General features: G+C 38.2%; 1 protein-coding gene and 1 long non-coding RNA gene across 17 annotated transcripts in view; one reads left to right on the forward strand and one right to left on the reverse strand.

Moving 5' to 3' along the window:
- PEX5L (peroxisomal biogenesis factor 5 like) overlaps positions 1 to 12,197 on the forward strand; it is a 207,114-nt gene that overhangs the window by 131,884 nt on the left and 63,033 nt on the right. For all 15 annotated transcript variants that reach the window (XM_073232021.1, XM_073232025.1, XM_073232027.1 and 12 more), the window contains 2 exons: positions 3,536 to 3,647; positions 11,781 to 11,975. In XM_073232021.1, coding sequence (XP_073088122.1) covers positions 3,536 to 3,647; positions 11,781 to 11,975 — 307 coding nt within the window. The remainder of the gene's footprint in view (positions 1 to 3,535; positions 3,648 to 11,780; positions 11,976 to 12,197) is intronic.
- The window catches only part of LOC140848450 (uncharacterized), a 30,212-nt gene continuing 27,607 nt past the window's right edge, over positions 9,593 to 12,197 (reverse strand). For both annotated transcript variants that reach the window (XR_012129355.1, XR_012129354.1), the window contains 2 exons: positions 10,398 to 10,530; positions 9,593 to 10,226 (listed from right to left, as the gene is read on the reverse strand). This is a non-coding gene — a long non-coding RNA (uncharacterized lncRNA). The remainder of the gene's footprint in view (positions 10,227 to 10,397; positions 10,531 to 12,197) is intronic.

Raw genomic sequence — 12,197 nt, forward strand, 5'->3', positions numbered from 1 at the left:
GGATGATATTGTCTGCATTTGCTCAACACAAAAAAAGCACAGTAGTGCTGTAAAACAAGAAACAACTTTGGTGGTGACCACAGCAACTGACCAGTCTGACTAAGTCGTAAGTAAATTGAAGACATTAGACTGAATGTTTCATTCACAATCTAAGGAAAGTGTAAAGGTCAAGAGTCTTTTGAATTCTAAGAGACTAGGAGCCCCTTCATGGAAGTTCTCACTGTCTTCTTTGGCTGTTAACTTTTGTTTCCATTTCCATTGCCCATGTAAGGGTTGTCCCTCAAAATCTCCCAGTTTGAATCCTGATTTCATCTCTCTGAATGAGGTAGAAGTGTTATGTCTTGAAGTGTTGCCGGCCTCCCATTTGCATTGGTCCATGTCCTTCCAATGATGGCGTGGGGCAGTCCTCTGCCTTTATTTCAGTTTTTCTCATTAGGCATTCATTCTGCATTCTTGATGTCTTGGTAGAAGCCTTGCTTTGGGAAACATTCCTTTAGGTAACTCTGGATTTCCAAACATTTAAATGATGTGACCCTGGGGGGAAGTGGACTTAAGATTTGTGGTTTAAAACCTCCAGGAACTGGTAGACATTTTGAGAACTACTGACTTGTCTGTGATTTGATCAAACCCAGTATGAAATTGAGGATGGCACACAATCATTCTTTTGTACAATTCACCATTCAGTTAGACTGTATAAAATCAGCCAACTTTTTTATTAAATTGCTAAACTGCTACTATGAGACACCAAAATTAAATGGATAAGTCTCCACCCTCAAAGAAGTCATAGTCTAGTGGGAGAAAAACAAGTAAAACTAAGATTATGAAACTGGGTAAAGCCTGGGAACATGGAGATGCTGTAAGAAGGCACTCCCTGCCTGGTGCTGAGGAAGGGTCCCAGACAATGGGCCAGTTCCCAGACAGCTTTCCTGAAAAAGAAGTGAGAATCTGACATGGTTAGAAGAGCCTGTGAACTGATTTAAATATTGGGAAGAGAACAAAAGAGTTAAGGAATGAAAATTTTAAATGTAAGCAAAGTGAGACAAAGTCCTTGGCAACTAGTGAAGTGAGTGGGTCATTATGACAATCTGATTGTATCAAAATTGCAATCACTCTAACTCCGTTATTTTAAAAAAGTGGAAAACTTTTGACTCACATTTTTTAGTTTTATAATATCAGTGTACTCTACCCCAAGGATGAAATGAGGTAAGTTCATAAAGTATTTTCAAACTGAAGGAAGTAATTCTAGGAGAAAGTCAATGAGCTGTATCCTGCCAATAAATATGGAGAGAATAAATGGCAAATAACTTAGAAGTAAAGCTTAAGGGAACTATTAGGGGGATTCAGTTCAGTTTGCAATTTTCCTTTATGGACTAAAAGATTTACTTATTTCTAAGTAACCATGAGAAAGCCATAAACTTCTTTGACAATGAGGAGGGGACATGTGAAAAGCTATTCTTACCTATACAAATAAAAATAAAATGGGAGTTGGTATGGCTAAAATAATGATTCCTTAATTCATCCGACTGAAGATACAATTCAAAATTATACTGTTTGAGATAGATATTTTTTAAATCTTAAGTTTCTTCAAGGTCACCATCCCATTTGGGAGCCATTTATTGAGCCCCTTTTATATGAAAACATTCTATTCGAAGTTGCAAAGGATATAAATATGAATAAGACATAGCCTGTGACTTCAGAGCTTATAACAAAAGATTTCTTCATAATATCTCCTGTTTCATCTTCCATATCTCAATCAAGACCAAAAAACTTTCAGTTCCCAAATCATGTTTCCATGCTATCTGAAATCAGACCTTCATTTCCTTCACCCCTGAACCCTGTCACAATCCTTCACTCCACCCCAGCATTTCCCAAGAACCATAGGCACAGTGCAGTTACCATAATTGTGCAGACATAGCAATCCCATCAGTCCAGGTGTGAAGTGTGGTCAGAAGCAAAAAGGTGGGAAGACACCAAGACCGTATGAAGCCGAGGGTTAGGAGAAGATGGGGGTAGCCTTGCCTTAGTCCTGGTCTCCCTACGGTAGCTCTGAATGAGCTGCTCTTGGCATTCCTTTCTTCATCTGCTGAGAAAATCTGAAAATGCTAGAGATGCTTTCTTCAGAAAATAAGCCTGAAGTTTCAACAGTAAAAGACTCAAAAAAAAAAAATCCTATTTTGATAAAGCAGACTTGCCTAAAAGGACGGGCCTCTCAATTAATTGTGCCTTTTCCTTTGTTTTCCCATTTCAAGGTTTATGTGCATAAAGGTCTTACTTTCTCAAAGTCTTTTATCAAATTTAGTCTACAATTTTTTAGTGTTTACAACTAAAAGTATCTTCAGAAATTTAACACCCTGGTCTTCTAATACTATAGGTAATTTAGGCCTCTTCCACACATCTACTCACAGAGCTGTGGTTTAGAACTATGTCATTAGTCCTTATTTTTACAAAGGAATTTTAATGGTTTCCAAAGTAAAGAAAAAGTAAATAATGTTTTGTTATTTTATGTGTCTCTTAAAATACAGCCTTGCAAATTAAATATTTAAAAATCTAGAGATTTTTAGGCACATCTTTTTCTTGTACCAGGTAGAAAACTAGATGGCTATGCCTATTTTAAGTTTGGCCAGTATAAAAACTCCTGAGAAAACAAGACAGTTAATTTAGGGATTAACCACTTAATGTAAGTCTATATTTTCCCTTAACCATAGAAACAGAACTTTAAGTCTGGATTCAAAGACATACAGAATAACTGAAAGTAAATAGTGGCCTGTCACTGATAATTAGTGACACCTACTAAAAATCAAACTGAAAAATTTCTGAAATTAGAGAACAAGCCAATGGAAAAATATAATTGACATTACAGAAATATTTTACATATATATTCTCACCAACATGTCTACTGAATACCTGTACAGTTAATATAATAAGATTTTCTACTCTCCCAAAATAGTATTTGTTATGCACTACAAAAGCATTGCTTGCACTACAAAAGCATTCCAAGTAAATGTAAGGAAGGATGTGTTCCTGTAGGTGACCTGAGCTTTTTAAGAGAGGAAGAAAAGGAGAGCATTTCCCCACACCCAGATCCGTGTGTGCACTTGACCACAGAGCACTGACTGACTGGTCCTCACCAGAACATGGCACCTCAGAGTCTGAAGCCACTGTTCCAGGTCTCAGTAGGAGTTTTTTTGTGCAAGTGAGGAGTGTGATTGGCCCTTAGAAGTTGTGACTCAATAGATGTCATATTGTACCTATTGAAATTAGAGGATATTTCTAAAACTGTGCTAGGAGGAGGGAAAATAAGGCTTAAGCTTTAAAAACTGAAGTTGGCTGCATCGAAAATATGTTGACAGTGCTAACAGGCTCATTTCCCATCCCTTGGTATTTTTTTCCTTTCCTGCCCCTACCCCATTATTGATTGATTGATTTTTTTTTTGGTAGGCTTGCTATTCGCATTTTGTTGCAAGGCTGCATTTTAATTCATCTGATTTCTGCAGTTTAACAAAGCGCTTTGACACCTGTGTTTATTTGTTCTCAGCTGGTGAATGAACAGCAAGAAAGCAGGCCCCTCCTGAGTCCCTCCATCGATGACTTTCTCTGTGAAACCAAATCGGAGGCAATAGCAAGGCCAGTTACGTCCAACACAGCCGGTAATTCTTTCACTTTTAACTGATCCTCAAGTAGAGGTCATTTTCACTACAGTAAAATGCACATTTTCTTTCCACAATGAATTTAAGTGGAGATAAATTTTTGCTACCAAATGAAAACTTTAGAACATAATACTATTCATCATAAACCAATAAATCACTTTTCATTATATAAGAAACTGCAGTGTGTATTACCCAACCAGTTTTGCTGAACATTAGCATGCCACTATTAGCAAGGAATAATTTTTCCTTGCATATTTTCATATTTATATCTTTGCATCTCAAATCATTATCACAGGAAGTCTTTAAGACAAAAGCATCTATTTCAGAGTAAGGTTTTTCAAGTTCTGGCTGGAAATATTTTATATGACAAAAGCTAGTAACCTAAAAATGTAGGCAACCCCTTGAAGTGGACTGAAATGACAAATAAAATGTCCTAGAGACATGGGATATTACAGAGCAAATTTCATTTTTCTGTCATGTAAATATGATACTTGCTCCCTCTTACAACACTATATTTGAACATTCTTCTGGAATTAAATGAACAGTAAACTATCATCTATGTAGGCATGTCTAGGCACTAATAAGTATTCATATTATGAGTGAATGTAGGTTGTCACTGGTATGAGTCACACCTTGTCCAGCACCCTCCTCACTTTCAAGTTCTCACTGATGCCAAAACTAAGTCACTAAGGTGGGGCCCATCCTGAGGGGGAAACATTAAGATTTGATCCAAAAGCTGCTTTTCACCTACCCTCTCTCAAACAGCCTTTCTGCATTGATTTCACTCAGCCGGCATTCACATTCAAAGGCATGTTGTACAAATAAGAATAAAAAACTGGTGCTCGGAATTGGAGGACAAAGGTTATGTTGGATTGCAGGAAAGAATTTAATGAACAAAAGAGAGGATCCTCACATAGTGTCTTGTTAAATTCATCCCGTCGTGTCCTCGGCTAGCTGTTGCCTGGCATATTTTCATTATGAAAATGTGACTTTTTCATATGAAACAGTGAAGAAAATTACAGGTCAAGGAAATTGCAATCTTTTTAAATGCTAAAAATTACAACAAGAGTAACATACGGTAGAGTTATTTTATGTGGATGAGTAGTCCAGTCTCTGGTGTCAAACTTTATGATTTCAAACCCCAGCTGTGCCACTTAGCAGCTCTGTGTCCTTGGGCATGTTGCTTAACTAAGTCTGTTTCCTCACCTATCTAAGAAGAATAAGATCTGTATATAATAGGTTACTTGGAAAGATTAAATGAAACAATCAGATTAAGTGCCTACACTGTGTGAAACCCAACAGGTGTTATTACCATTACTGTTAGGTGTCAGGGGAAAACCATAGACCCAACACTTCCATTTTCAAAGACACTGACTTTTTTTATATCACTCCAAATCAATTGTTTTCTAAATTCATCTATCACTTTGAGTAATCAAGGAAATAAAATTGTACCTGGAAAATTGTAGGCAGGAAATTAGACAAGTTCAGACACTATCAGGTCAGATTCATCCTCCTTATCTGTGAAACTAGAGCTCACCCCTCCAAAAGTGGAGACATATCCTCAGACAAACAGAGGAGCCTTGTGTCTCTAGTTTCAGAAAAATCATGAGAATCAGATCTACTGCCAAGTTCTCACTGTTCTAGGAAAAGGCTGGAAAGCATAGACCTCTCAGATCATTCCTGTACCCTCTGCACTTTCTCACTCTCACTGAGGCTAAAACTAAGTTACTAAGGAAGGGCCTACCAGAGAAAGCAACATAATATTCAACTCAAAAGCTACTTTTCGTCTTGATTTTTCTAGCATATGAAAGGGACACCTGTGAAATATTGGAAGAAAAAAGTCAAAAGAATGTGTAATTTCTTGCCACCCAATACCTACAGTATTGCCTCTGTATTAGTTTCCTAGGGCCACCATGACAAAATACCACAGAGTAGCTTAAACAACACAGATGTATTGTCTCACAATTTTAGAAGCTAGAAATCCAAAATCAAAGTGTCAGCAGGGCCATCCTCCCTCTTTAGGAGCACGGAAAGGGGCTGTTCCACGCCTCTCCCCTAGTTTCTGGTAGTTCCTTGGTTCATGGAAGTATAACACAGTCTTCACATACCATTCTCCCTATGTGCATGTCTCTGGGTGTACGTGTCTGTCTCTGTGTCCAAATTTCCCCCTTTTATAAAGATAATAGTCATATTGGAGCCAGGGCCCACCCTACTCCAGTATGCCTCAACTAGTTACATTTCCAATGACCCTATTTCCAAGTGAAGTCACATTCTGAGGTACTCGGAGTTAAGATGTCAACATGCCAGTTTTTGATGGAAACTCAGTTCAACCCATAACACCCTCTAAAATAGGGGACAGGAAAAAATGGTATTTTGAGACTGGATTTTCCTTTTCTTGGCTTCAGCATTTTGTACATCTGGGTCATACAAATGTTTATCCTGAAGGAAGATTCTTATTTGATATGTGGTGTATTTTTTAATCTTAAACGTATATGTCAAGGCAGAAACACTATTCTTCTTTTAATCCCTAACATAGCTCCTTTTTTAATTATTACAAAACCCACAATATACATTATAATATGCAACATAATTCACACTATTGAAGGAAAAGTTTTAACAAGCAAACACATTAGAGAGAATCCTAATTTGGTCTAAGAATTTTATATTAGCTAAGGTTTCTGGGAAAATGACATAGTTATTTCTGTTCAAATTTTTTATAAAAAATTAGTAATTTAAAATGGAACACTGTCATTTTATAGAATAGCATGAAATTACACTGAAGTATCAGGACTGACACTGAACATCAAGTATCTGTTACATCCCAGACATTATGTATATATTTACACTTAAGGAATGGGTATTAAACAATCTTCGAGAAAACCTGCTTCAAGTTTGTACCAAACCAGTCAAACAGAAATTTGAAGAAACTTGTATTCAATGGCAAGGCATTTATTTATACTTGGCATTTTCTTCCAATGAAAAACCATCTTACATTTACTTAAATGTTTAAGGAATATAGTTCTTACATGAATTAATGTGAAGTAAACAATATAGGAAATATTTATCTCTTCCAAAGGTCAGTCAAATGATGGGTTTTTTTCCTCTACTGACCCAAAAAGAACATACCAATCTTCTGCATCATAGAAATTCTGATTTGTTTCTTAAGTACTTCAATTATGTTTTTATTTTATGCTTATTTTACATCAGGATTATTAATTTTTTGTCATCCACTAATGATAATTTCAAGCTGAACAAACACGGATGTTTTCCTTTTTTTTTTTTTTTTTTTGCCATTAACGTCCTAAATCATCTTTCATTTATCTATAATCTAGATGACAATTAATTCGTTGGCCCTCTCAAACTGTATCTCTAGATGGGTGGTAGGCCAAGATTATTGTTAATATCTTGATTTTAAAATGGCAAATAAGCATATATTATACACAGATGCATATGTCAAATGCTCAGAAAGTAACTAAACAAATATTTTAAGATAGTGATTATATTACAGGACAAGTAATTATTATAAAATTTGCAATAATAACTTGTTCATCATCTCCCAAAAATCTAATATATGTCAAAGTATAGGAAAGACTCTTCTAAAGAGCAAGCAAAGACAGGGGGTCCTTACTTTGCATTTATCAGACATAATCTAAAAGAATGTTATCCATAAACTTGAGCCATTAAATATACAGTTACTATAGAAGAAACATTTTTCATGGTTTAAAAAAATAATCTCTCTCCTTGATATGGGACCAGTAGACCAATATAAGAGAACCCTATATATAAGGGAAGAGCTTCACTTAACAAAGTTCACAATACCTTTACAGCCACCTAATTAAAGATCTTAACTGAAAAATTAGTGTAATATTTACAAAACACATTTTTATGAAACCCAAGTAGCCATGATGAACCCAATGGCATGCCTCTGGAGAGAATGTAGAAATTTGGTAAGCAGCTTTAATTACATATTACAATAACAAGGCAAAACTTGGTTGAATTATTTAAGTCCAATTAATCTGTTTGCTAACTGGGAAAATCCCCCCTAAAGGACTTTGCTTTGTAGCCACTATGTTAAAGAATACTACGTCTTCTAGAATGCCATAATAGCTTACAAAATAGAACAGAGATCCCATCAATAACTTGCAGCGCATTCTGTGTCTGCAGCAGTTAGGGTTGTCCCATGATCTGTCCTCTCTGACCACTCCAATAGACTTATTCCAGTAGAGAAGTTCACTACAATTCAGAGGCTTATTATACTATAGTAGCATTAATAGTATTTTGCTTGCCATCAAAGTACCAAATCAAGACTTCATGTTAAGGCACTATTTTATTCTGTTTTAAGCAGCCTCACCTCCCACGGCCCCAGTAATCTAGTATTCACGAACATCTTCAGTGCTCTGTGAGAATCTTCCAGTTCAGTAGGTTGTGATCTTCAATCAGGTGTCCTTGAGACTGATTGTCTTCAGTGGGTTTCAGCCCGGGGCAAGTTCACTGTGGATTCAGTGAGACGGGGGAATGACAATGGAACATTCTTAGGGTAAAAGGGGTTATTACCCGGCTTGTTCTCCAACGACTAGAGATTGAGCACTAGAATTACATCTGCATTCAACAGTCTGCAGGTCTGCAATCCTCCTTTGTTTCTGCCTCCGCCTAGAGCACTGGGCAGAGCTCTTCATATAGTGACTCAGTCAATAACAGCTCATTGCCTACAGTGTGGAAGCAGTAGCCTAGCAGCAGGCCAGTTACATCATCAAGTAGTTTAGGTTCAGGTGAGGATCCTGGCCATATGAGCTTCCATTTTCCCCACACTGATGGAAACAAATACATAACATATTACTTCTTCTATCTTCAGGAAATTTAACACAATGGAATTAGGTTACCCCCAAAAAAGTTTATTGAGCTTGCCAACTATTTAAATTAGGCCTCAAACTACCCAATCTGCCTAACAATTTGGAGCTAAAAAAAAATAATAAAGCCACATGAATAGAGTCAGCACATTGCCTCCAGGTCCAGCCAAAGTCTGCAGAGGAGCAGCGAGCGCACAGGGCCAGTGTGGATTCCTGGTATGAACATTGACCTACCAGCTGTGTTAGTCTCCTGTTGCTGTGGTGACAAATAACAAATTTAGCAGTGGCTTAAAACAATGCAAGTTTATTATCTATAATTCTGGGAGTCAGTAGTCCTAAAATCAAGGTATCAGCAGGGCTGCATTCCTTCTAGAAGCTCTGAAGGCAAATTCACTTCCTTGACTTTTCCAGTTTCTAGAGGGTTCCTGGAATTCCTTAGTTTGTGGCCCCTTCCTCCATCTCCAAAGCCAGCAGCATAGCATCTTCAAGTCCTTCTCTCTCAGTCTCCCTCCCACCCACTCCCCCACGCACACATGCACTCATGCACACTTACACATACTCATTTCACATCACTGTAAGAGAGATGGATCATAATTTTAGCCTCCAGATTCTGGAACCCAAACATTTATGTGCTTAAGAGCATCTTTAGAATTGGGTGAAGAAAATGAAGAGGAGACACCTCCTTCTATGCCAATGTATGCTATCTTTGAAGCCCAGGTGGAATAGTAAGACCCTTTATTTCCCAGTCTTAACTAAAGTTCCTGTGCATGCACACACACACACACACACACACACAGACACACACACACACACCTGTGTAAAATGTGATTTGTCTTCTTCTAAAAAGTAACTCATCTTTCTGTGCTTTTGAAATTTTGCTCCCCAGGGACCTTCTCAGCTTCAAAGTTTGCCATTCAACTCCCAACCCACCCCCTTCATCAGCCGGGTAACAAAGAAGGCCTTTTGTATGTGCCAAGTATTCATTTCACATTTGCTAGGAAAAGAACAAAGGAACAGAAAGCTCAGAACAAACACAGGAAATGCTGAGGACAGTGAGGAGGAGGAAAGAACGTTACTGAGCCAAGTTTGAATTCACAATTCACTCTTTTAGCAATTCATTTATTCTGAATGGCCAGAAGCAGATATAGAATTAATACTCGCCGGTAATCATTCCATAACGAATGTACTTACTATATGCAAGTAAACAAGTCCTATATAATTTGCTTCTAAAAGAAATGTAAGAGCAAGTGACTAATTCCTAATTGTCGGTACAATTAGTACAAAGACATACATGGCATTCCAGAGATTGTTAATCCACTTCCCTCATTCTGTTATCACAGTGGGCCTGGAAGCTCTTCCAACGTGACGTGGCCTGGAAATTTCTGTTGAAGCCTTCAAAGAATGTGACATGTGTCATCCTAACCTATTTTGGCTGCATGCCATGCTTAAATTTTAGACATCAAGTCAGACAGCCTAGATCTGAAAGCCACCTCTTCCCCCCCACTTTCAAGTGCTTGCCGCCATAGAACATTCCAATCTCCGAGCATCTTAGCCTTGGCAAGTGGCTCCCATCTCCTCGGGAAGAATTCAGTGGGATCAGCTGATACTGCCAGGCCATTTCATGATAAATTTACTTCATAGCTCCTCTGTAGAACCAGTATCTTTGTCTCAATGTCCATGTTATTCCTGGTGATGTTTCCTCTTCCTGTCAGTGTGTGGACCAGGTTCTTGCCTGAAATGGAGAGGAACAGGGGAAACAGAAGGAGGCCAACAAAAGGGAAAAGGAAAGAGAAGCATCACACTCTGGCCACCAAAGAATGGAAATTTTACTGAGCACTTATCATATGCCTGGCACTTTACACCTTTGATTTACACATCAGACAATTTAATCTTTGTATCATACCTTGAAGACAAACTGTTAAATGTTAATACTGCATTTTTCAGTTGAGGGAACAAACTCAGGGAGTTTACACCAGGTCCCTCAGCTAAGCAGTGGTAGAGCCAGGTCTTTCCATTTCACCATCAACTTCCAACCCCTGTGAATTATAATTAAAATCAGAAAACAAGATTATTGAGAGTAAAGCTGGACACACCATCCTAAGGAGCCCATAGAGATGGTTAGCGCATGAGGACAATGCAGTGCTAAAGAAACCCTGTGCGTGCATTTGAGCCCTGCCCCTGCCTTGCATGCGAGGGGGAAGCAGTTGGAAAAATGTTGAGACATCAACAAAAATCCATTCCCTCCCAAGACGACAAGCAGGGAGATCAAAGAGGAGGAGGAGTCCAGGTGTCATCGTTACAGGTGGTGCCCGGAAGGGCCAACACAGGGAGCTCTCCGTCACTTTGGGGGCTTCCCTAAGCCAGCTGGGTGAAGAGATCCTAGGCCAGGAGGCCACCAGGCCAGTTCAGAAGCCAGCCTGTCAGGTACCTGGGCTGGTAGAGAGGTCAGACTGGAGGAACCTTCTCTAATTGGAATTTTCCGTTTCTCACAATGAGCTAGTCAAACACTGCTTACTTGCACTGACAGAAAGAACGAAAAATTCCAAAGCTTGCCTTTTTAATTCTCATTTGCCTGGTTTGCATTTGAACAAATTATTATTTCTGCCTTCATTAGAGTATTTAATATAGTGTAATCAACCTGCTAGGAAGTAAAAGTGTCACCATTTTATGGTTTGTCACATTAAAATTTAAATTTGCATATTAAGCAGCAAAGGCATTAACATGTACCTATTTATCAACTATGGATTGTAAAGTAACTCTCTACTGTGAGCCCAAACAGCAAGCTGTTTTCTGATTGAACTGCTTAATTAAATAAAAGATGATTAATGGCATTCCCTTACACCCTGTATACTTTAACAGTGGGAAATTCAAACACAAAGAAACTTTACCAAATATTCCTCATAATTGTTTTGCAAGCATATCTATGACTCTTCACTGGAAAAACTGCACTCTAAGCCTCTCTGTAAATAAGCAAAGTATGCATAAAGTAAATAGGACCTGAACACGATTTAATTTTATCATCTTACTTTCATTCAAAGTTTCATCACTGGTGAGGCTGGTCTAAGTCCTGTTTTGGAGATTCGTACTGTGCCAAATAAAGGACAACACACAGCAGACTTCCTATTCTAAGTATGAATGTCTTAATAAATCAGTGGTGAGCTAACAATTTGGTGCTCCTGACCTACACTAGAAACACAAAAATCCTTCTGCATTCAATTGAAACCTATTTTTAAAAAACTATTTCAGAGGAGTGAGTGAATTTATTTTAACCTCTTCCATCTCATAGTACTGACCACAGGCTTAGATCTCCTTGACCTGAGTGAACCCGCCTCTCAAACCCAAGCCAAAGCCAAGAAGCTGGAGGCTTCATCGAAAACCTCATCCCTCAAGAAAAAGGCAGATGGATCTGACCTCATCAGTGCAGATGCTGAGCAGAGAGCCCAGCCTCTCCGAGGCCCAGAGACATCATCTTTAGATTTAGGTAAGGCAACAGTTTATGTCTTCTGTGATTCATCCTTTCTTGGATGCAAAAAGGAAGTTCCACAAATGACATCAAAACCATGGACAAAGGTGTAGAAAAAGTTAATTCCATGTGGGAAACTGTGCAGGATACACTTCTTTTGTGCTTGGATTAAATGGAAGTTGGAGAACCAAACTTTGCATAACTGATGTGGATTCATTCATTTATTTATTCAACCCACAT

Source organism: Manis javanica, chromosome 3, assembly GCF_040802235.1.
Source record: "Manis javanica isolate MJ-LG chromosome 3, MJ_LKY, whole genome shotgun sequence".
Lineage (NCBI taxonomy): Eukaryota > Metazoa > Chordata > Mammalia > Pholidota > Manidae > Manis > Manis javanica.